The 26,315-nt window shown below is 42.2% G+C and overlaps 2 protein-coding genes across 2 annotated transcripts; both read left to right on the top strand.

Moving 5' to 3' along the window:
• Positions 1-430: 430 nt before the first annotated feature.
• cep57 (centrosomal protein 57) lies at positions 431-9,195 on the top strand (the record flags this gene model as incomplete). The annotated part of the gene is made up of 11 exons (XM_080732022.1): positions 431-465; positions 1,636-1,798; positions 3,124-3,396; positions 3,719-3,840; positions 4,274-4,393; positions 4,547-4,624; positions 5,483-5,578; positions 6,396-6,473; positions 7,063-7,295; positions 7,900-8,044; positions 8,998-9,195. Exons 1-11 carry the CDS (start codon positions 439-441, stop codon positions 9,193-9,195), a joined length of 1,533 nt encoding a protein of 510 aa, XP_080588148.1. The 5' UTR covers positions 431-438.
• A 1,518-nt stretch (positions 9,196-10,713) lies between these two features.
• On the top strand, positions 10,714-26,009 carry LOC308290248 (guanylate cyclase soluble subunit beta-2-like; the record flags this gene model as incomplete). Its single annotated transcript, XM_080732023.1, has 15 exons — positions 10,714-10,746; positions 12,457-12,530; positions 13,214-13,308; positions 14,084-14,244; positions 14,773-14,872; positions 15,877-16,091; positions 16,569-16,650; positions 17,317-17,420; positions 18,955-19,171; positions 20,065-20,385; positions 21,000-21,148; positions 22,470-22,616; positions 23,333-23,487; positions 24,354-24,541; positions 25,612-26,009. The coding sequence occupies 15 exons, from the start codon at positions 10,714-10,716 to the stop codon at positions 26,007-26,009; spliced, it is 2,439 nt and encodes an 812-aa protein (XP_080588149.1).
• Positions 26,010-26,315: the final 306 nt, after the last annotated feature.

Consider the following 26,315-nt stretch of genomic DNA (forward strand, 5'->3'; position numbering starts at 1 on the left):
CTGCAGCAGGGAAACATGGGTGTTGTAGTTTTATTGGACGAGGCTCTCCGTCTGTTATCACAGTTCCGGTCAGCAATAAAGAACTACACTTCTGGTCAAAACGAAGAGGGTGCGTTTGTTCTTTGTTCTCGTGCATACCGGGGTGGCGGGGACCGCACAACAAACACAGTGCGGCTTTAGAACGGCACACAGCGGGGTCAGAACCGCTCGTATCCTTTTGGAAACTCAAGCCCGCTGACCCGAGATGAAGCAGTCTGTGTTGACAGCTACTATGCTGTTAGAAACGGCGGGTCGCTTTAGTTTAGCAGCCAGAATGAACGGATTCTTATTATTTTACTTTAAACACAAATAATATATGCTAGTAATATTAGTTAACTAGTTAACTTGTAGCTAGGTTAACGTTTCCTTATAGACCCGAAACTGACTGCACTTCAATCAATGGAGACGCTGTCAACACCACAGAAGGTTAGTTATAGCGATAAGTTGTGTTTTCTTTAGGAAAAGCTAGTGGTTAGTAGGCTTGATGTAAGCAAAAAGAAAATCTTATCTGACTTATTGTGTTATAGTTATTATGAATCGGATCATTTATGATGCACAATAGTGCAGACAGGCTGGCTGCTTGCTTGTCAATGCATCCATTTGAATGCCATTAGATGCAATCTGGAAACAGCAAATGTGCATTAACTTTCCACACTACAATACACATTAAATGGTATTATGATGACCCATACATTCATATGGGTTAAGTATTAGAAACACACATGATTGTTGCTGTAACTCACTGCTGCTGCTGGCCATTTAATACACTTAATTACTGTTGGTTGACTGCTTCCAGTGCTTATGCTTACTGGACTGGTTCCAAACACCAGGGAACTGTCCTGCACAGTAATGTGTTGTTGGTTCCATACTGGTTCCAGTTAATGTGCTGGTTCCAGTTAGTAGTCATGTGCATGGGGAAGGGTTTGGTGAGTGTTTTTGACAGTGAGTGGTTTCTAAAGTCAAATCAGTTTTTTCTTTCCCACCACCTAAAAGAAATGTTTGCAGCGAACCTTTGCAGCAAACATTTTACACATAGGAGGTTATCCTATCATAGGATAACCATAAATAACCATTTATAAATATATATATATATATATATATGTACATATATATATGGGGAGAGAGTTGGGGAGTGACACGCAGCAAAGGTCCTTGGGAACGGGACTCAAACCTGTGACGTGCTGTCAGGCATTATAGCCTATATGTGGTATGCGTCTCTCTGGACCATTAGGCCAGCGGGCGCTCCAGAAAACTATAATGTATGTATTCATGGATTGGGCCTGTAACCACACAGACCCTACCGTCCCAGTTCGCATAGCCAAACATTCAGCCAAAAAATAAATAAATAGCCCACATGTGTGAGATTGTAGATCTGCTATTTTCGGCTAAGAGATTTGGCATAGAGTGAGAAAAAAGGAGGGGGGGCCAAGCACAGACCCCTGTCTGCTAATCAACAAAGTGTATAGTTGGGTTTTAACTTTTAAGTGGTCAAACCACCGCATCCGATACATTTCACAGGCAGACGATGATCTGCCTTCTGTGTCAAATATGATTGCAAAATGATTCAAACGTTGGTGTGTTTCTGTTTCCCAACAGGAGCCGTGCCTGCCGGTGTCCGACAGCATGTCACTGTCCTCATACAAAGAATACCCGGCTCACAGTCCATTAATCAACACGTATCACACACCCCAGACACACACACACCTCACACCTAGGCTTTCTTCACCCAGCAAGGCCTTCCCAGAGACCAACAGCGCTGGTGAATGTGTGTGTATCTTTGAGCATGTGTGTGCGTGTGAGTTAGGGATGGGACGATATGAAAATGTCATATCACGATTATTGTGACAAAAGAAGACATTTGATAGAGTGTAAAAAAAGACTGTATCAAGTACGTAAATGATAAGTACCTTTTACCAATTATAGAGGGTTTAAGTGGTACCGGATATGCAGCTCGGCAAATAAAAGTTGAATTGATCCCAGTGCTTGACGGAGGACAATATCACGACAAATTAAACCTCCACGATACGATTATCGTGAGTGTTTTTTATCACGATAAACGATAGTATCGCTTATCGTCCCATCCCTAGTGTGAGTGTACTGTACAGGTATGCGTGTGTGTTTCTCGAACATGCATAGGTATTGAGGTGTATCGGAGCGCCATGGTTACAGCATTTGCCATTTGACACTTGACACTATGTTGCCTGAAAGGCTCAACTATCCTGACGTCTCCTCATTCTTCTAAGCTCCCCTCCCTCGTCCCTCTATTCTGTCATACCCAGTCCCACCAGGTCCGTTGTCAACTTGTCATTCTTATTCTGTGGCCATTACACCAACATATGAGTCTTGATGAAGGTCACAGATCAGCGCTTGACATTAACTTTTTACGCCACTCGTCCTTTGGACAAGTACATTTCCCATTCACTTGTCCGGGCACAAAAGTCACTTGTCTCAATACAAAATTGTCATTTCTTTCTTAAATGCATGCATAGGAGTCAGACATTGAAATAGAATGAACTACAAAAGGACTGCTAACGATCCCCCTTGCTCCCTCCACTCCATAGTATACAGTCCATAGTCTGCATACAGCACAAAGCTGCTTAGCCTCGTACCCGCCCTCTTCCGGAAAGTGATTTACGGAAGTTGGTCGTTTACTAGGCTAAAAGCTGCTAGGAGCGTCATAGAAAAAGTGAAACAAAGAGTCACTTGTCCATCAGACAAGTACATTTATAATGAACTTGTCCGAAATAATTAATTACTTGTCCAGGACAACAGGACAAGCCTTAATGTCAAGCCTTGAAACGTTGACAGCAATAGAAATACAGCAGAGATTGTGCCTTAAGCGCCATTAAGCATGATTTAAACTTTGTTGCGTACCATGTCCCGCACCGATTTACAACCTCACAATACCAAAAGTATAAGTATGAATCGCCCTTGTTGCATATTGAATGTTATGATTACATTCATTGATGCATTGTAGTGTAGCATTTAATTTCAATTTCTGTGTGTGTGTGTGTGTGTGCGTGCGTGCGTGCGTGTGTGCGTGTGTGTGGTCATGCACATGCTGTATGTGTGCGTACTGCGTAGCCATCCTATCCGCATTAAGGAACCTCCAGGAGAAAATAAGGAGGCTGGAACTCGAGGAAGGCCGAAGCAGGCTGAACATACACTTGATGGGGAGAGGTGACACGTCCCAGAACCTTCACAGGACGGCTGGTGACATGTCCCAGAACCTTCACATGGCGGCCGGTGACACGTTCCACACACCACGACAGAATGTCAAAGTCACCAGGAGAATCTCAGACCAGACACAGAGAGACCCTGGCAGAGAAACCACTTACCATTCCAATTGCAACCAAGGTGACTGCGAGGATAGGATAATTTATTGAACCACGATTTCTTTCACCCGGTGTCAGTTGTTGATAATCGGGAATTTAAGGTACCTGTTTCTACAACCGCAAATCATTAAGCAAACAGCCGTTGGCCATGTGGTCCCACCTCTTTTACTGGGTCCCCAGTTAAAATATGATTATTTTGGAGGTCGCGGCTTGAAAAGGTTGAGAACCACTGCCCTAGGAGACACGGGAAGAACATGCAAACTCCTTGAACCTTATTGGCATTTTCCCCCACTATATCTTCTCCTGTGCCTGTCATGATGTCTGTTCTCTCTCCTCCTCCACAGCTCTGATCACCCAGTTAGCTGCAGCGGAATCTCGCTGTGTGCAGCTGGAGAGACACCTGGAGCACATGAGGAGGATGGCGCGTCACGCCAAGGCGGACAGGAGCAGCCTGCTCAAACAACAGGTCAGCTACAGTAACATAACGAAGTGGCTCCTCCTCAGGTCACTTCGCACGAAACGTCACCTTGGGTGTTAATACAAAAAATACCTTTGTAGCTGGATCCAGTGTGTAGGCTACCAAGACTAGGCTTTGATTTTTTGTAGTTTTTACTCTGGCATCTGGCTTTTAATTTTGTATCGATTGTCAGAGTAATTGGTGCACTATCCATTATCATACTACTTGGAGGCCAGTTTGATGACATCGGGGATCTCATATATGGGCATAATGGGGACACTGACAGACAGACAAACAAATATCCACTTGGCACTGCATTCCCTTGGGTCCTTGATGATTCACAGAGACAGTGATTCTGTGCATTTATTTATAGATAGATGGATGGATGGATAGATGGATGGAAATAAAGGTTTATGAGATGTCCCTTTATGTTTGCCTGCAGGTTTCTGCCAGGTCAGCAGAGCCGGTGCTTGATGCCGTGTCTGAACACATCCAGATGGAGAAGCTGGAGAGACTTGAGCAGGAGTATCTACGACTGACACGCACACAGAGCATCGCTGAGGTACACACACTGATCTATAACAAACTGACACGCACCCAGGTCTTTCTATATGGCTGAGAGTTACAGCGGGTGTGCGAGTGAAGCAGTAAAGATCATTTGGTTAATGTAGGAGTGAAGCAGTAAAGATCATTTGTTCGTGTGTTTGTGTCTCAGAGGAAGATTTGTGAGCTGGAGATTAAGCTACAAGAGGAGGAACATCAAAGAAAACTGGTCCAGGATCAGGCCAAGCAGGTACACAAGCGCACACACGCACACACACACACACACACACACACACACACACACACACACACACACACACACGATTATCTACTGTCTGTAGCCACAGGCATCTATGGTCTGTAGCCACAAGGTGTCAGTAAAGTCAGTAGTAGTGAAAACACAGATATAAAAAGCCAGATGCCTCATTCACTGGTGTAGTTCATTGCAGCGACGTGCGACAACTGGAAGCCGGATGACCACGCTGCCAGTCAAAGTGACTACTGACCAATCATAGCGTGAGTTTTCCGGGATTCCCTCGGGTCCTCGATGCATACCGGTATGCCCCAGAGCCGAAGGAGTTTCTATGTCTATGAGTGAAAACCTATATATGGTCAAGAACAAAGAGGAAGTCAGTTCATATAGAGATCATTCACCATGCAAACATTGTACCCTGTTTGAGTGAATAAAGAAGACTGGAGTTAAAGGGGAAGACCACCCATTTTCAATATTGAACTATGTCATTGATATACCTTAGAGGAGTACCTCTAAAAAAAAAAAAGGTTCCCCCTCTTCTGTGTTGCCTAGAACTGGAGGATTGATTTTGAGGTTTGTATTGCAAATTACAACTTGATGACATCACACATTGTACTTAACTCCAAATACAAACTCCAAAATCAATCCTCCAGTTCTAGGCAACACAGAAGGGGGGGGAACTTTTTTTTTATTTCCACACAACTCCTCTAAGTTATATTAATGACATAGTTCAATATTGAAAATGGGTGGTCTTCCCCTTTAAAGGACATGCTCATCATTGACTCAACCAACAGAACAGACATAAATGCAGTAGAATGTAACATTGTTTCTGTTGTTCTCATTGGTTGTCTGCAGTTACAGACAGGTATGGAGGCCAATAGGATCCTACTTCAGTCGGTGTCACCCCGGTTGCCTAGGAAACGCTCCAAAGAGAAGAGCCCCGCTTCAAAGGTAAATGCCCTGCATGGTGAACATGACTGTTAGGGCTGTCACCATTATGACATTTTACATGATTAACTGTCACTCAATTAATTGCGATTAACAATTTAATTAGCCAGTAGCTATGCCCCTCCCAAAAAGCTTTTGTCCAATGAATAACTTCCTGCTTGCCAAGGTTTGCCTTGGCAACAGCCTTGGCAAGCTGCCGGTTGCTAAGCTAGCATTGGACAAAAGCTTTTAGGGGAGGGGCATAGCTACTGGCTAATTGCGTATTTGTCGTTGACAATTACATTTCTGTTTGGCTTGTAGGCTTTGAAGTTGCACATGACAAATATGACACATAACCTAAATATACAAAGAAATTACTGACATGTTTGACAACTTTATACTTAAAAAAGAACATTGATAGTGGAAATAGCCGATCGACAAGCTCACAACGCGTCAAATCTCGACACGTTGTGAGCTTGTAGATCTGCTATTTCCACTACTTTTTGAAAGAGTTTGAAACTATATTAACATTTCTCAACGATTATGACGATTATTCAAAATAATTGCGATTACCTCAAAACGATTGTGATTAGACAATTATGTAATAATTGTGGTCAACCCTAATGACTGTAGGCCAAGGAAGTAAAATATTCTAGCGTCATAAGTGTTATACTTTTTGAAATAAATAACGTATCTTTATATTTGAACAAGTCAGAGAAGGTCGCCTTGGCCTGAAACTTATCCCTAAATATGGAGATGACTGGTGCCTTGTTTCATCTATTTCACTGGAGTGTGCAAGTGCTTGTTGTCATGTGGAAGCTGTTTGTTCACCTCTTCCCAGAAGTCCTTGCAGCAGTCTTCTCACACACAGCCACACTACAGACTGAGCCTGGGGGATGTGCCCTTTGTGACCGGAACGGTATGAGCACACACACACACACACACACACACACACACACACACACACACACACACACACACACACAACACTGTATTGTACTGACATTATGTAGTTGACACGTGCCAACTTCCTGCTCTATAGTAATAATGTCACAGTTATATCTTATTTACTTGAGCCCTATTTTAAAGTTGTTAAATAGCCCATCAGCAAGCTCACAACACATCGCAATGAGCTTGTAGACTGGCAATCTTTTGCAGGTGCATCTCCTTGACCCCACCGACATAATTAAGGGCTTTGCACACAGGCCCGTTGCGTTTCAGCGCTGTGGATCCAAAAAGGAGTCATAAAAGGAGTCAATGAGTTTTTACCGCATGCGAAAGACGCACAAATCGAACTAGGTTCGATCAGGGAAAAAACGCACTGCCGCAGTCACTTGCAGTCACTTGGCAAATTCAGAGCAGGTGTGCATGAGATCATAGAGAATCATTGGTTTCTTTTAAAAACATGAAATCGTCCGTGTTTCCGTGCGAAAAATCGCGCCTTTCTGCAAAGCCCTTTAGTCTATTCATAATCATAATACACGTTCTGTTTCTCCCTGTGCCTCCAGTCGGTGGGGTGCAGCCACTCGGTCCGAGCCAACGTCCAGTCGGTTCTGTCTCTGCTGAAGCAGCACCAGCCGCAGCTCTGCAACAGCAGGGTGCTGTCTCACAAGCGGGCCGACGCTCACAGCCATTCAGACACTAGCTCCTCCTCCTCCTCCTCCTCGTCTGGCGGTGGCGGTGGGGAGGAGCTTTCAGAGCTCCTGCACGGACTGCAGGAAGAGCTCCGTCTCATGGGCATGTGAGTTTATTTCAGTCTAGTTGAAAAGTGAGCAGAGTGCACACTAGGGCATTCACAAATAGTGATTTTTAGTATTCGAATTATTCGACCTCAAAGTATTCGAATAGTCGAATATTCGACAGGACTGGCCAAATATTAAGTAAGCAAGAGGCGAACATTGTGAAAATAGCTCACAACGCCTCGCAACGCGAGGCGTTGTGAGCATGTAGATCTGCTATTTTCACAATATTTATCTGCGGGCCGAGTTAAATGTACTGTAATACCTACAATTCCAAGTGCTTGTCAGGGTGGGGGTCCCCAGTTCAAATATGCTTATTTTAGGGGTCACGGCCTAAAAAGGTTTGAGAACCCATGGTATAGAGCATTAACAAATTCATCCACCAGGGGCATTGACAACTCATTATGACTTCGTATCTAGCCAAGCTTTATATATTTTTTAAAGAAAAACACAATGAAAAAACTTAAATAAGCGAATATTCGACTTCGGTGAACAGTGACTTTGATATTTGAATATTTGCTGAATGCCCTAGTGCACACTCATGTCGCTTTCGTATGTTGGTCATGACTGCCACTAAACTTTGTGTGTGTGTGTGTGTGTTTTCAGAGAGCAGGATGAGCTGACGAGGCAGCTTGAAGCCGCTGTGTCCCAGCAGGAGAGGAAAGAGCTCCAGAGAGACCAGGAGATGCTGCTGCTGAGGATGGAGAGGAAAGGAGAGCAGATTAACAAGCTCTACAGACATAAAACACAGGTATATCTACTGTACATGCATGAATTCAAACACCAAGATGAGTCAAACCCATACATCGGTTTTGACTATATTTCGACCATTATTTGATGTATTTTGGGCGACATCTGTGTGTGGAATTATGCAGTCAGTGTGTCCTGATTTTTTATCAACTCTGTACCGGGTGTCGCTATTTTGGGCATGTCATTATGGGTGAAATATATCTTTGAAAAGCTTAGATTTAGGGTTGTAACGATAGAGTAACTGAATAGAAAAATGGATTTTAATTTGCGATCTACTATATAGATATGCAAACAGCAACATATCGTACCGTTTGGCTTTGTATTGTAACGTTTACATTGCAAATAATCGGTATAGAAACGTTTTGCAATGCAAATAATCAATTGTATGGAAACTAAGTACTTGTGCCTTGTATTTAGACATTTTAAGAAGACATTTTTAAAAGAGGGGTCTAATTACTTCTCCATTCCATATAGCTACTCTTGGTCTATCGATAAATGTGTGTAATCTCTGTGTTCATGTCAAGGTGCGGGTTTGTCCATAATGTGTTGAAATATAATGTCCATGTATTTGCTAGATAACCACAGTGTTTAGTTATTTATATCTATAATAATAACAAAATCCCTTAAAAAACCTGCACTATTGGCACATTTCACACAGATTTAATTTCTTTGCTAAATAGTTACTATATCGATTTTGAATCATTGAATCGAATCGAATCGTATCGTATCGCCATGAATGAACCAATGTCGTCCATGTATCGTATCGTCAACCATGTATCGCGATGCGTATCGTATTGCTATTAAATGTATTGTTATAGATTTGATTAATGTTTTTCCAATTGATAATTGATTGATTATCTATTTCACGTAAGTGTGTGCAAATACAGTACAGTAATACAGTATGATTACAGCATGTCTTACCTCTTTTCCCTCTTGTCTCTCATTGGCACACAGATGAAGAAACTGCGCAGGGAAGCCAGCGGGAGCCAGAGACGGGGCGACAGGGGCGAGGTGCGGGTGACCACCACGGTGGCCACCAAGGGGCGCTCTGCCGGGACGGTGAAAGCGGTGGCACCACCAGGCGCGCGGAGCCAAAAGAACCTGAGACTGCTGAGAGACATGAGAGCTCTGCAGAGCTCACTGCGGACCTGAACACTCCACACAGCAATGGAAAGCAGTGCAGATTGGTGCTACCTACTTACCTACAGTATATTACTGCTTCTCAGCGTCAGGCCTGGGTCCAAATGCACACTCAGGGGTCTGTAACTCTGAGAGTGTTACAAATGGAACCGATATACAATTTGGTCCAGTTTGTATACTCTCTGAGTGGAATTGACGGTGAGAATTTACAATGTAAATTATACATAGATAAGAAATCATATCAATTGGGGGTCTTTGGCCTAATAAATGCTAGTGAAACCACTCCACGTCATGTTGTAGTCCTAGACCTAGACGGACTACACTTTGGCCGGAACTATCAAACCGTAAACAGTTTTAACCCAAAATAATTCCCCTGCACTCAAGGACATACTTTTAGGGCCTACCTGATAAACCCCTTGATGCGGCGTAGTTTTGCTTTTGGAAAATTTGTTTGGTTCATGCATCTTTTAGTCCAACTCGACTCGTAGCGACTGGCAAGACTACACTAGGCTACTCGACCATTTTAATAGGGATTGGGGAAACAAACGGGGGGAACCAAGACAAAACAACGCCTCTTCTTCTGCTTGTGGTTTCTGCCTAGACCGGATCAAACGGCCCGTTGTAAAGTAAACAAATCCTGGTGACGCGAGGTCACGTGTGATAAATGCAGGTCCTTGAAATTCAAAAGGGTGAGAATCGCTGAGCTACAGTGCCTTCCATCTAGGATTAACCACAGGCCGATTCTACAAACGCCTTCTAAATCAGTTGGTTCTAAAACGTTTTCGTACTTCCAAACTATTCAACGTTTAAAAAAATAGCAGCTCTACAAGCTCGAGCTTGTAGAGCTGCTATTTTTGATTAGCCACCGCTAAAATGACACGGATGCTTTCCTGGTTTTAATGGGTTAAAGGGTCTCTGAAATCAACACAGCCTGGTTATTTGTACACAACCCATAGCTTGACTAAAACGACTTTCTATTGTCCGTTTCACTATTTCACAGTTACAATGAAACATATCGTCGTTGTCGGGTGGAAACCTCGTATCTCCAAGTTTTAAATTTGTACTTTCTTTCGCAAAGTAAAGCCCTGCTTCATCATATAAGGCCGTCGCACAAAAGTAGTGAAAACAGCAGATCTACAAGCACACAACGCCTCGCACCGCGAGGCGTTGTGTGCTTGTAGATCGTCTGTTTTCACTAGTTTAAATCATTTTTAAAATGATAAATGCAAAACCAACGGTTTTGGACATACAAGGTTTTCACCCGACAACGACGATATAGTACTATGACCTAATTCGCCTTGATATATAACTAATTAACTATACCAACTTTAGAGAGACATTATTTTGAACACATTTGCGTTTCTGGTACAACTCTCACCATACTTGTAATGTGCATGGAGTTAGTGCTAGTGCAAGAATAAGATCAAACTTGCAGTATTGTCTGGGAACAACTCCTATTTGCCAGAGCAGAGCTGTACTGTATGTATGTATCCTTCTGATCTTGAAAATGTAACCCTCTTTGTTGTTTACATGTTCTACCAGCAGAGGGCGTCAGAGGTTCAAGTACAGTATGTGTCAAAAAAGCTGGACATTTTCCTTTTTTACCCAGTGAGCATAACAAACCTACAATATTAGCTTTAAATGTTGGTTACGTCCCAAAACATTGTAAACACATGCTGCATGTTTGTGTTACATTTTGCATTTAAAGAAGAGCCTATTGAATATTTGGTATCCGAGCCATATTTTTACAACGATATGTCCATGCTACTGCTTTTATTTTAAACTTCATATTTGTCACTACAAATAAATTGCAATGATGAGTGGGTTTTGGGAGATGGGCATGAATTATTGTAGTGTGCAGTACAATGATTTGCTAGAGTCAGAAAGAATCCTTCTTATATCCTCCTCATTATTGACGCCAGTTGTTATTGAAGATTTGTGGTTATAAGGGGTGTGTGTGTGTGTCTGTGTGTGTGTGTGTGTGTGTGTGTGTGTGTGTGTGAGAACAATAAGGATGTATGCTCCAGTGTTCTGACAATCATGCTGTAGCCTACATGTTGGTGTTACCTTGACAGTTGTCTTGCAAATAAACTATTTATGAATAAGTGTTGCGTTTTAGAGCATTGTCTTTTTATTTGTATACCTATTAGGTTGATTGTGCAAACACATTGCTGTTGAAGCAATGTTGATGCCTGGAATGACAAGAATAAATAGGATATTGCAGGTTTTTGATGTGTTATTAAAGTAACTACATTTACTCAAGTACTGTTCTGTTAAGTACAAATTATACATCTCAGGGGCAAATATTGTACTTTTTTTTTACTCCACTACAATTATTTGACCGCTTTAGTCACTTTATAGATATAGATACAAACTACTTAAGCCCTATTTTATACCTCGGGTATTTGAGAATAACAAGCTTGCCACATTTTGAGCCTACAGATCTGCTATTTGCTATTTGAAAGATTTTGAAGCAAGAGCGATTCTTACAGTTCTTTCGTTGTCTGTAACTTTATAAACAGCTTTCATACAAGTTTTGTATGAGTTAAGTAACAAAAAACAACAAAATAAGTTGTGTAGGCTATTTAACAAGTTTTGTATGAAAGCATAGGCTACTAACCACTTTAACCCTGGCTACTGGCGTTCCTATTTTGGTCATGTCATGGGTTCTTCTTTATATATAAACAAAAAAATCAGTAAAAGAAAGAGTTGTCGAGGGTGGGTGTGGTGTTGAAAATGTGTGTTACCGTTAAACGTTATCTTACCACCAGTGCAGTGAATGTTTTGGCTCCATTACAGAGGGGCATGTAATGCATCGCTACCCACCCAGTTGATTTCAGCACCGCTGCAGTGGACAGCTCCGTACACCGTGGCTCCTGTCCTCTGGATCTGTGGATTGTCTACCAATTTAATCAGAACACAAAGGCCTATTGTCAAGTCTTACAGACTCGTGTTCGTCTAGGCTACTTGCCTTTCTTTGACTTGCGTCCAGGATGTAGACTGTGGCTGGACAGTGATTTACTGAGGGCCAGGCAGGGACCACTGAAACGTGGATTTTGTATGAATGGCGATCTGGAACTGATATAAACATGGTAAGTTACTTTTTTTACAGTTTATTCTGAATGTGTAGCCTATGTGAGCTGTATGACGATGGTTGACTGAAGGCCTACATCGGCAACCTTTCTTTCTTTTTTTTATTAGCCCGATTGTTTTCATTACGGGCTATTATGTGCATGCATCTGTCATCATTTACATGTAGTTTGTTTTCGACAGTATGGCTTTATTAACACGTGTTTGAGGACACTGGTAGTTGAAAAGTTTGGCGAGGAGACGTGGAACAAGCTCAGGTAAGAACTAATTTCCCTTTTATTGACTTGATATTTGGAATTGATTCAATAAATTGACCTACAGTAAATAGGCTACATGCAATGGTCTAATAAGGCAGAGGTCTTCAACAGGGGGTCCGCGGGGATACTGCAGGGGGTCCCCGAAATTCTTGGAGGAAAGAAATGTTGGAGGGAAAAAAAGAAGGAAAAAAAAACGTATAAATTATTTTTATTTAAAAAAAGAAATAAACTTTTTTTTATATATAAAAAAATAATTATGATTCTGCCTGTTTTGAATAGCTTGTATACATGATTCTTGTGCAATTGAAAGATTGTTAGTGATAGATTGATAGTATTGACATTGGTTCTAAGTTTAAAAGGTATGTTATATAAATGGCAGTGCTACTGCCACTTTAATAGGCCTATGCATGTTTAAAATAAAAGCATGAATATATTGATCTATTATTGTAATAACTTAGTATTGAACAATAACATGGTGTGTTTATACACATGAAACACAATTTTAAACATAATACAATATATGTTGTAGCCCCACCCCCACCCTACGAGGTAGGGGGTTCCTGCCTGCTCCATCTGCCCATCAGTCTGGGGGTCCCTGGACTGAAAACATTGAAATGAACCTCAGTCTGTGCATGACCGTTCTTAATTAGTTTTTCGCACATTATCTTCTTCGTGATGCCCAGGGTTGAAGCCTGTGTTCAGGATACCTTCTTGACCTATGAAGTGTATGGAGATGAAATCACCATGCAGCTGGTCACAGAAGCATGCAGGTTGCTGGGTAAATCCTAAATGTGAAATATCTTTCACTTCTGAAAGGAAGTCTGCATTCCACCTAAATAGAAATGAAGAGCTATCCTTTCTTTTTTCTTTTTCTTCTTTAAGTAAAAGTAGCAAAATCCCAATATAAAATTGCTCTGTAGACTGTTACAAGTAAAAGCCCTGTATTCTTTATTTTATTTGAGTAAAAGTACAAAAGTACTGTCATCAAAATGCACCTATATAGCCTAGTACCCAAGTAAACTAACTCATAGTAGTTTAGAAACTGTTCAGTGCAGATGTGCAAGCTCACAACACATCGCATTACTCATGTAGTAAACTTGTGGATCAGCTATTTTCAAATTGCTGTAGTATGAAATAGGGTTTAATGTACAGCATGTTATCTAAATCTGCAAATCGAGGGCTTGGCGCAAAAAGGGCGTAAGTGACATTCTCAATCATTTTACAGGACAGCTTTCCATTGAAAATTTTAAAATATATTCATTGAAGCCTAATCTGTATTAAAGTACAGATTGCTTAAACATATAGCTTTCAATTAAATAATTACAATCAATGGAAAGCTGTCCTGTAAAATATTTGAGAATGTCACTTACGCCCTTTTTGCTCCAAGCCCACAAAATAATTGTAGTGGAGTAAAATGTACCATAATTTGCCTCTGAGATTTATGTAGTAAAAGTATAAAATATAAATAAATACGTAGGTAAGTAGACTAGTAAATATACTAACTTTCCACTACTGTTTTTTTAGTGACAGTCTGCTTGTTTTTCTTTTGCCAGAGGTGAAGCCAGAGGTGGTCTTGAGGTTATTTGGAGAATATTTCTTTGACTTCTGTAAGCGCTCTGGCTATGACCACATGCTGCGGACTCTGGGGGGGAACCTGTTTGAATTCATTGAGAATTTGGATGCGCTACACAGCTACCTGGCGCTCTCTTACAAGGTATGTACCTCTTCTCCAATGGTTGTCTGTTTGTTTGGCAGCTTGATCTCTTGATATCAGGGACGTGCAGAGAATGTTAGAGAGGCAGGGGCTGAAATTTCCAAAAAGGCCTTTGGTGAAAATATCGAAAATAGCAGACCTCCAAGCTCACAACGCGTCGCGCTGCGACGCGTTGTGAGCTTGGAGGTCGGCTATTTTCGGTAGAGTACTTGATACCACATTGAACTAAGCATAATCAAGTCAATACTGGAGATGTGGCGTAACGGCATGGACTTCTACACAGAGAGGGCATTCAATTTCAGGAGAGTTTGGACAAGGCAGTTATCTTGAATGGTGCCTTCAAGTATGGCATGGAAAGGAAGGGATTTACATTTCTTTCACCATAGTAAAAACTGCATTCATGGTCTGGAGAGGGCACTTTTTACAGACGGGTAAAAGGGCAGGGGCTCAAGCCCCCTTTGATGTCTATGTGTGCACGTGCCTACTTGATATTCTCAGAAATAAAACCAACCCAAGCTGTGCCCACAGGAAATGAAGGCCCCGTCATTTCGGGTGGAGAGGGGCCATGACAGCACCATGCTTCTCCACTATTACTCCAACCGCAGAGGGCTGTGCCATATTGTCCCAGGTAACTGGATAAACATCACAACATGTATACATAATGAATATCTCTAATATGAAAACAAATGGATAAGAACGATAGATTAAAATAATGTATAATAGTAGTGTGTGTGTGTGTGTGTGTGTGTGTGTGTGTGTGTGTGTGTGTGTGTGTGTGTGTGTGTGTGTGTGTGTGTGCATGCACATGCGTGTGTGTGCGTGCGTGCGTGTGTGTTTGTACACTGTGTATAGAGGATGCAAATGCTAAACTTAAGTGAATGGCAAATCGAGTGGCAAAGTGAGTGGCAAAGTGAGTTTAACGCTGTTCAAAACGGGTACACATAATTGTGTATTATTATTTTATGCTTTAACTACTGAAAAATAGCAGATATACAAGCTCACAGCACGGCGAGCTTGTATATGTGCTATTTTTGAAAAATCGTGAAAATTTGAATTTTGACCCGATTCTAGTGTCTTTTGAATCCTTCAAAGGTTTTTTTGAAAAACCCTGTTTCTGTGTCAGCAATCTGGCTAGACCTCGTCAAAGAAAAGGTCCTTTTCACTTGAACTGGAGCTCAGTTAATCTGTTCTCGAGAGACTACTATGTCAGTGGTTTTCATGTGAAGGACCCCCAAAATGATATGAATTTGTCCATGGACCCCCATCTCAAAATATTTAGTTCCAGGGACCACCCAGAAGCAAAATTTGAGTTACAAACGTTTACTTTAAAAATACATATATTCAAAGATTTGCACACATTTTCACGACTTTTTCAAAAATAGCAGATATACAAGCTCACAGCGCGGCACTCATATATCTGCTATTTTTCAATAGTTAAAGCATTCAATAATTCTAGGCCTAAATGGGTTAATGCAATCAGATAGGACCTTTCTGTTTGGATGTGTGGATTGTCAAGGCCAGAAAGTAGTCGTTTTTGCCACTCAGTAGGCGTTACCGCATAACTTCCGGGTACGATGATGATGTCATGCGCATACCCTCTATAACATAAAGTGACGGCAGTATCTTCCGCAGGCATAATCGGCGCTGTCGCTAAAGACTTCTTCAACAGCGAGGTAACCATGGAGATCGTCAGCCAGCTGGAGGAGCTGGAGACGGGGAAGAAAGAACACGTGGTCTTCCTGGTGACCCAGCGACTGGCCACGGCTGCCGGTTCGAGTCCTCGCTCACACACACGCTCACTCCCGACACCGAGCGGCAGGCGCAACGCCCTGACCTGCAGCACAGAGGCATGGCTTCACAAACACACTTCTCACAATAGCTTCTCCATTCTATTCTATGTAAACCAGTGGTTTTCAACCAGTGGTCCTTGAGGGGGTTCCAGGTGGTCCCCAGCTAAATGATGGAGAGTTACCAAATGGACCCTTATAGATCTTTAACTCTTGAGAGCATAAAATGAGTTACATTACTTAATTCACGAGAAGTCTACACGATTAGAGATTAGAGACACGTGTTAATAAAGCCATACTATATGTAGAAGACTTGCTATTTTGATCAACGTTTGCCTGATATCTCTCCTATGGCACCACTTCAATACAGCATGGAATTGTGGACAAAATTGTTAACAAAATATTAGCAACGTTCAGTGAACAGCTAACTGCAGTGTGTTATATTCTCTCTATGGGTATCTGCTTTCTCCTTGAGCTTGTGTGAGAAAGAGTCTTTAATTGTATTAACTGTTATATATTGTCCTCTTGTGTCCATAGCAGCTCCCTCCAAAGACAGCCAGCTTCTGTGTTTACAGAAACCACTGGGGGACTATTAGAGGTCTTGTCCACCTGGGGAAAGGTACACTATGCCATAATGCATATCGTCACTGTCTGGCCAAAACCTCTTAACTCCATTTTTGAGGTTTTAGATTTTTTTAGCATACATCAGGGCTATTGAACACCCTTTACGTCTGAGTGTTGGTTAAAATAATATCGAACCAATGGAAAGTAGTAAAAAGTGGGACAAAACCTCCTAACTCCACACTTTCTGCCAAACCAGCTAACTCCACCCGATTGGCCCTCTCTTTTTTCATAATAAATATGTGCTATTGAACACCCTTTACATCTGTGTGTTGGTTAAAATAATATCGAACCAATGAAAAGTAGTCAAAAGTCTTTCGGTCAAAACCTCCTAACTCCACTTGAGCTCATTTCCCCGAAAATCTACATTTTGGATTTAGGAGGTTTCGGCCCGACAGCAGAGATATACAGTATATACCATATACACACACACACACACACACACGCACGCACGCACAAATATACATACAATGTCTGTTTTCTACGGCGTCATTTGAATTAGATCTTGTCCAAATATGCTCCTAAATGAACGCTTTCTGTGTCAAACTGCAACCAGGAATGAATAACTTAAATTGAAACTTTTCTTGAGGTTCTCAACACTGTAGCCATACATATAGTATGTAAACATGCACATGTTTTTAATGATCTTTATCTCTCTGTACAGGCAAGCTGTTGAGGGGCTTTGTGCCAGAGTACCCTGAGAATCTGAGCGTTGACCTGAAGACCTTCTGCAACGCCTTCCCCTTTCATATAGTCTTTGACGAGCAGGTACACTACAATGGTTCTCAACCTTTTTGGTCTGGGACCCCCTAAATAATCATATTTTAACTGGCGACTCCCCCACCCTGACGAGCACTAAGAGTTGAGGCATTACATTTCGTAACACGGATCTATTGTGAATATAGCCGATCTACATACTCACAACGCCTCGTAACGCGAGGCGTTGTGAGCATGTAGATCGGCTATTTTCACTTTTTCTGCCTCTAATATTTGACAATTTGGCCAATGTTTAATTTGCCATTTTAGAGGTCTTAAAAGGTCCTTAAATTGTTACTTTAGAAATGTGCAGATACCGTCTATACACGTAAAGTTTATGTTGGTTTGTTTACTGTTGAGTGAGAAACCTTTTTTGCACATTAAGTTAATCATCTGGGGACCCCCCCAAAATAATTTGTGGACCCCCCTGGTTGAGAACCAGTGCTCTACAGAAGGAGTGTGTTTGTGTAGATAGATAGATAGATAGATAGATACCTTTATTATCCCAAGGGGGAAATTCAGTTGTCCAGTTGTAGCACAGCAGTATACAGTTATTTACAAAGTTACAGAGAAGTAAGAAAAAAGATAGATAAGAGGGAAAAAAAAGAGCAGTACAGTACCAATAAAGAGAAGGTGCATCAATAGAGGGGGCGAATAATATATAAGTACTATATATACATAAAGTGTCTTACAAAAAGAGACCGTATCAGTCAATGCTAGTTAGTGCAACAAGTATCTCAATGTCATTGTTAAACAAAGCAAAATACTCAGAAACTACCAACACAACCTAATAGTGCAATGTCAAAAATCAGTGCGAAAAAAACAAACAAAACAGCTCAGAGAAGAAGAAGCTATGGTTGGTGGTTGGGGTTGAATTCATTCCAGTTGAATCATATGAGCTGACAAGACTCAGACCCAGTTCAACAGAGCCATGGGGAATCACAAGGTTAAGAAATGGTCTCCACCTGTGAACCTCAGCATGACATACGTTGAAAATCCTAAATGTTATGGCCCTCGCCGTGGTGTTTCCTCACGGCATACATGGGCAACTGGCGGCCCGGGGGCCACATGCGGCCCCCACCTTCACTTAATGCGGCCCGCAGGTTAATATCGGAATACTGAATATATTATTGATTTCAGCTGTTACAATTCCTAACATAAACTGCTTTAATTCTGTCAGTCTATATTAGTAGCTTAAATGATTAGTATAGTATTAAAATGTATTTTGTTATGTCCAATGTATTTGTAATTAAGTTCATAAAGTTAACAAGAGTATATAATGAAATGTGTTTGAAATTAAATCAAAATGTTACATTTCAGGATTCCAATTCAAATTAACAAGAAAATTATTCAGGATTCCAATTCAAAAGAAGCAAAAAATAGCCGGTCTACAAGCACCAAACGCATCGCTGCGCGATGCGTTTTGAGCTTGTAGATCGGCTATTTATCTATTATTGTGGCCCTCTGGAGTGAAGGTGGAAATATAGTGGCCCTCGCCATCATCAAAGTTGCCCACCCCTGCCTCACGGTCTCTCTCTCGTGGCAGCTGATGGTGCGCCAGGCCGGGGTGAACCTCCAGAAGATCGTGCCGGGACTCCAGACCAGGAGCGTCACTCTGGACCAGTACTTCACCATCATCCAGCCTGAGGTCACCTTCACCATCTCCAGCATCAGGAAGTTCATCAACAGCCACTTTGTCCTGCAGACGTGCAGAGAAATGATGCCCGAGGCATGGAGGAGCAGGCCCACGCTGCAGCTAAGAGGTACCAACCAATTGGGGGCACGGTGGCGCAGTCGGTAGTGCTGTCGCCTCACAGCTAGAAGGTCCTGGGTTTGATTCCCGCCGGGGGATGCTGTGGGCGCTGGAGGCGTGTTCTCTCCTCCGCGTCATCAGCGCCCACACCCTAGGTTGGCAAAAGGGCCTTTCTGTGTGGAGTTTGCATGTTCTCCCCGTGTCTCCTAGGGTAGGTATACCCTCACAAAAAAAACATGCTCCCCTGGCCAGCCGGGGCGCCTGATGGAGGGGAAAGGAACTGGTTGGAATAATGTGTTCCTTCCACGCACTATGTCCAACCGGGGAAGCTCCCCCCTGTCAGGTGCAAAGAAGCTACTTGGACTCCTCAAGCATAGAAGGAAGTATGAGGTCAGACCGCTGCCTCCCCAGGTTGGCAGAGGGAGTGTAGCACCCAGAATTATGACCAGTGTTTATCAATCTTTTTTGGCCTAACCCTAACCCTTTCCCAGATTTTTAAATCCAAGTACCCCCTTTCTCCAACAACAACATTTTGCTTATATAACTGCAATTAAAACCACAACTAGTGGTATATGATGCTATGATAACTCCACTTTTCAAGAATATAACATCACAAATAAGAAATGGAGTGAGTGTTTCAAACGGTGCCTCCAGAGCAGATTTATTGTCAACACTGACCATAACATTTCAGTCCAGTTTTCAAGTCAATAACTTACATCCAAACAACATTCAAACACATCCCAGTTGCCTGGTACCATGTCATTTCTCGAGTACCCCCTGCAGTACCCCATTTAGAGAAACACTGCATTAGATAATTGGCGCTGGGTGAAAAATGTGTTGCAAAATCGTGGGATAAAAATGTAGACAAAAAGAAACTGTTGATTCTTGTGTCATCATCATCAGGTCAGATGATGTGGATGCCCTCTCTGGGCTGCATGTTCTACCAGGCGTCGCCGCTGCTCCGGAGCCTCCAGGAGCTGGAGGAGAGACACATGCACATCGCCGACATCGCCCCGCACGACGCCACGCGCGACCTCATCCTGCTCAACCAGCAGAGGCTGGCCGAGATGGAGCTGTCCAATCAGCTGGAGAGGAAGAAGGAGGAGCTCCGCCTCCTTTCTCAACACCTGGAGGAAGAACGAAAGAAGACGGAGACCCTGCTGTACGCCATGCTGCCCAAACACGTAGCCAACAAGCTGAAAGAGGGCAAGCAGGTTGAAGCAGGTGAATGGTGCTAGGGGTGGGCGATATGGTGATGAATATCGTTGAGACGATACAATGTCTCCATGTTATGCCTTTTCAGAGATATCTTATATATATCGTGATACAATGAAGGAGCGTTATAAAAAAAATCCTGTTGAATTGCTAATACAGAGATTCATTGCAGAATGCATTTAAACCAGCATTTTGGTCTAAATCAGTAGTTCTCAAACCTTACAATGTCAAGGTCTCCCCTTAACTTAACAAGTATACAAATGAAACCAAATGGACCATTTGGTTTCATTTGTATACTGTCAGAGTTACATACTTGTAAGGGTTAATTTAGACCTCCCAAAAGGAACCCAGAGAGTCCCTGGACTCTTTTTCTTTTAGTTTTTGTTACCTTGTAGGTGGTTGTACTGTTAAGTAACTTGAAAAATAACCATAAAAACCAACATGAAAAAGAATCATGATGAGATTGTGTATCATGATACCGCTTGGAAAAATATTGTGACATTTTATTGTTCCATATCGCCCACCCCTAAATGGCGCCCTCTTGGCCCAAGGGGGGATATTAGGTTTCTGACCTTCAGGGCAGAGCTACTCTGCTACATCTACTTGTTGTGTGTATCCTCTAGGAGAGTTTAAGGAGTGCACCATTCTCTTCAGTGACGTGGTGACCTTCACAAACATCTGCGCCCAGTGTGAGCCCATCCACATCGTCTTCATGCTCAACTCCATGTACCTGCGCTTCGACCGGCTCACCACCGTACACAAGGTCTACAAGGTAACTATGGACTGACCTTTTTTAGAATTGCAGTTGCACTTTTGTTAGCCTCACGCACCCATGTGTTTCCATTATAAAATGAAAGTTACCAATTAAAGATGGGGTGCCATGATTTTTTTCCCCCTCTAAAACATGATGATCACGTATTGTGATTATACTAGGAGGAAGTGTACAGAAAGAGTTAAAATTATGTTTTTATGTGGCCACACCCACCTGTTCATTAAGTATGCCTGGTTGTCAGGGGAGGGGATGAGTTCATGATGTCATTAAATCAGTGTTATTCGATCGGGCCTTTTGACTCAAATGGCAAATTTGCACATTATAAGCCCACCCAGATTCAGATTCAGATTCAGATTCAGATTTCTTTATTAACCATTGTGTAATACACATAGGAATTTGCTTTGGCATACTACATTTTTGCGTTCAAACAGAACGCAACACGTAGTCACCACAGCAGCCATGGACGGCGCTATCTTGGAGAACCTGCGCGAGCAGATCCAGTGGTCTATTAGAGTAATGTTAACTCCATAGACACATACTGTACATGGCACCACCTCTTTAAAGAGGTGGTGCCATGATTTCCCCCCCCTCTAAAACATGATCATCAGGTATTATGATTATACTAGGAGGAAGATTTTTTCCAAAAAAGTATACAGAAAGAGTTAAAATTGGGTTTTATGTGGCCACACCCCCAGTTCATTAAGTATGCATGGATGTCATGGTGGGTGGTGACCCAGCTGAAGTTAGCCACACCCCACAGTGTTGGGTGAATGGTAATTAGGGGAGGAGTTGATTCTGTGATATAATAAGTATGTGTGTTTTTAACTGACACTTTTGACCACAAGGTGGCAGCCTCCAAGAGAAAACAAACAAATACCAAGAGAATACATCATTGCTCATAAAAACCACACCAGGGGGTCTAATGAAGTACTTTCAACCTCCTAGACACATGAAAAACAGAAAAAGTACAAAACTATGGCACCACCTCTTTAAGTAAGTAGGTGGGAGAGGCTTATTGTCGGTTTGGTTTCATCCGAGAACACATGCTAGACCCCTGGGAGATGGATTACAGAGGTGCCACACCAACCAACACCCAGACTTGGCACATGACTTGCCGCACCCAAGCCGTGCTACTCATGCGCTGAGTTGGCGCAACTTGGCGGTGCTGGTGCCCTGGATCGAACCCATGTTGTCCAAAGGCGAGAGCTATACTGCCTGAGCTACCCACACTATTAAAGTTAGTTTCAAACATGTTTGAAAATAGTGGACTGAATATTATTCACTGCCTACTTGGTGTGTGTTTGATGCGTGCTCCCTGCAGGTGGAGACCATAGGGGATGCATACATGGTGGTTGGTGGTGTTCCTATCCCTGTGAGCAGCCATGCTGAGAGAGTGGCCAACTTTGCCCTGGGCATGATACTGGCTGCCAGGGAAGTCATTAACCCTGTCACCGGGGGGCCTATACAGGTGAAACATATACATCCCTATTTTGAGCATGTCATTGCAGGCCAAAGTTTTCATGTAAAAAAAAAAGAAAAGAAAAAATGTCAATAAAAAAGAAGAAAATCTCACAGATCAGAAGCTCACAACACTTTGTGATACAACCTGTTGTGAGTAGGGATGGAGCTCATTATTTTTTATTGATAATGAGCACCTTATCGATCCTGCTTATTGAGCCAGGCTCTTATCGAGCCCACTATTGAGCGTTTTCTAATATTTTGTGGAAAGACGTGAGACAACAAATTCTGAACAGAACTGGTATCTTTTTTTATTGGCCAGTTGTGACTGTCAGTTTGTGGCAGACCACCATCTATGAAGATGACAATTGACAAAAGTAACAAATATTATCATTAAATATATATCATTAAAAAAATAATTCATTAGTGTGCAATAAGTTTTATGGCGTTATATTATGAATAGTACTGTAATGATTTCTTGATCGCCTCTTGTCTTGATTGTTTAAACATGACGTCATGGGCCGCTATGCTCGATAACAAGCTTGATGAGCCCAAAGCTTATTGATACCGGGTAATCAATACATTTGTTGTCGAGTTTGTAGCGGGCCCTTGTTTGGAGCTCCATCCCTAGTTGTGAGTCCTAGTTCCTTTCCATCACTGCTCACCCCTGCACAGTGGTGGAGTCTGTTGCATTTCGTTGTATGGTGTCATGCTGTGCTCCTACAGATCCGGGTGGGCCTCCACAGTGGTCCGGTGCTGGCAGGTGTAGTCGGGGAGAAGATGCCTCGCTACTGTCTGTTTGGAGACACGGTCAACACAGCGTCCCGCATGGAGAGCCATGGCCTGCCGGACAAGATCCACCTGAGCCCCAGCGTCTACCAGTAGGAACACTCACACACATTAAAATCCTACCTGACCCGGGTCATTAAAATGTGCCCATAGCACGACTTATCCTTGTCCGTGGCAAATTTTAGATTTCTTTTTTTAATTATTTTGATCATCATAAGACCCAATTACTGAATGTCAGTCTCCAGGTTTATTTCAGAATATGTTTGACACTGATTTACTACGTCACAATGGCACATTACGAGAGGTACAGTGGTTCTCAAATGTTTTCATTTCAAGGACCCCCATAACTATGAGAGTGTACAAATGGAACCAAATGGGTCCATTTGGTTCCATTTGTACACTCTCAGAGTTACAGACCTTTAATGGTCATTTAAGGGCTAGCTCTTTGTGTGTTCGTCTACTCATTTTGTATGTCCATGTTAAAGAAAATCATTTTGACAAAATCAGCATGCTAATGACTAGGGATGGAGCTCAAAACAAGGGCCCGCAAACTCGACAAATTCATTGAGTACCCGGTATCAACAAGCTTTGGGCTTATTATTGAGCATAGCGGCCCATGATAGCATGTTTAAACAATCATGACAAGAGGCGATCAAGATATTATTACAGTACTATTCATAATATAAAGCCATTTAACACTTATTGCACACTAATGAAGGATTGTTTTAATGATATTTAATGATAATATTTGTTACTTTTGTCAACTGTGATCTTCATAGATGGTGGTCGGCCACAAACAGTCACAACTGGCCAATAAAAAATTATACCAGTTCTGTTCAGAGTTTGTCGTCTCGCACGTTTCCACAAAATATTAGAAAACTCTCAATAGTAGGCTTGTGATGACCCTGTCCCTGAACAGTCTACTCATGTAAAGGTTTTGTATTCATGTCCTCTGCAGGGCTCTGAAGGGTAAAGGTTTTGCCATCCAGGAACGAGGGGAGATGGAGGTGAAGGGGAAGGGCAGGATGACAACCTACTTCCTGGAGAGGAACCTGCGAGCCAGTGAGCAGCAGATCATGGGTCTGTCAGACGTTGAGGAGGTTGATCAGAGCTATCAGCCCAGTCACCATGGACAGGAGGGCACAGGTGAGTTTGTTGCACCAGAAAACCAGTTTTGTAGTCTTAGTTTTTTTACAACAAGGGTTCATATTCTAGATTGTAATTAGATAAAAGAAAAGATGAGTGTTACAATTTTTTCATTTACTGCTTTCTATTGTTTTAGCGATTTTAGTATTTTGATTTCAGTGGGTGGGGGCATGCGTACAAGTGGCTAACTATATGTTTAGACACAATAAGCCGGCAATTTCTTTGTTACTCTTTACAGCAGCCCCCTCAAGTCACATTTGCCCATGAAAGATTGCGGTGGATTTTGGGAATGGGCTTATTGTGTCTAAAAATACATATTTAGCAACAAATCAAAATCCTTAAAATCACTAAAACGCTAGAAAGAAGTAAATGAAAACATTTAAGACTCATCTTTTCTTTTCTCTAATTATAATCTAAAATATGAACCCTTGTCGTAAAAAAACAAAGTTGTCCTTTGAAACCCCAAAGTGAAGTGGTTGAACTCTCATCTGACTGACTGACTGCCAATGATCTTTGCCACATAACAGGGGTTTCCACTTATTTAAAATAAGGTACAGTACATGGTAAATAAAGTTATTAAAATAAAATGTATTTGTATTAATAACCACATTTTTGTATATATAACCACTATTTTTGTCTATTTCTTTATGTTTGCCAAAGGTTTCCCTATTTTGACATGCCCACAATAGGATTCATGGGCATATATATTATGTCTCCATATCATGGTCAGTATCATGACATGATACCAACATGATACTGACATTAATCATCAACATGCATGGTTTATTAGTTTATTTCAGTCAGTTTGTGTGGTGTCATACAAATATTTCTTGGTCAATACAAAGAAAACTAGTTTTAAAGAAAAATAAACCAAATTTCTGACCAAAAAGGTATAGGCTGAAGCCATAGCTTATGATGCCTACCCTTTTACAAAAACAGAGAGAAGATGAGAAATATCAAAAGGAGAGAGGGAACATTTACAATTGAGGCCCCCTGCCTAATCTAGTTGAATACCCCTGCTGCACATCATTTCTTTCTCCATCTCTGTCTCTTTGCCTCCTGATGCCTAGCAGTGGAAGAGCAGCATAAGCTCGACCTGGGCCTGGTCCCTATGAGATATGGAGACAGCGCGAGCGAAGCCTCGCCCTCCCCTGCACGCAACTTCGATCGCCATCCTCCTTGCTCCACCTTCAAACCGCGGGACTCGGAGAGCTATGGGAGTCTGCACACCGACAGTCTGTCGGAAGACAGGGCTCCCTGCCAGCTGAAAGACACGGATGAAACGCCGGCGAGGCAGCAGCATCTCAGCCAATCGGAAATCGAAGATGAGGAGCAGCGGTCGGATAGAGCAAACGATGACAGACATCTGGACAATGAGGACGAGCGCGTCATCACTGGCGGCACGGAGCGGGTTTCATCCAGCAGAAGGAACAAACACACCCGAACCAGCTTCTGTGTGGTCCTGTGAGCCGGATAAACATGACAGAACATGGTGGACTCCAGGGACATGCAGAGAATGTTAGAGTTGCAAGGGTTCATATATAGGGTTAAATCTGCCTTTTATCATACCCCTTCATACCTGCTTTAGTCGATTTTTTTCATAACTGCCCCTGTTGCTAGATTTCGTGGGCCCTCTCATAACTAACATGGTGGATTGTCCTCAGGCTAGTGCGGTTATTTCTTTAGCTTCAAAGTTATTATTTCTAAAATTGAATTGTGTTTACACAACATCCTGAGACCAACCAAACCGCTGTTTTGACCTCACAGGCACCCT

The sequence above is a fragment of the Nannobrachium achirus genome, assembly GCF_963921795.1.
Source record: "Nannobrachium achirus genome assembly, chromosome: 8".
In the NCBI taxonomy this organism is placed as follows: domain Eukaryota; kingdom Metazoa; phylum Chordata; class Actinopteri; order Myctophiformes; family Myctophidae; genus Nannobrachium; species Nannobrachium achirus.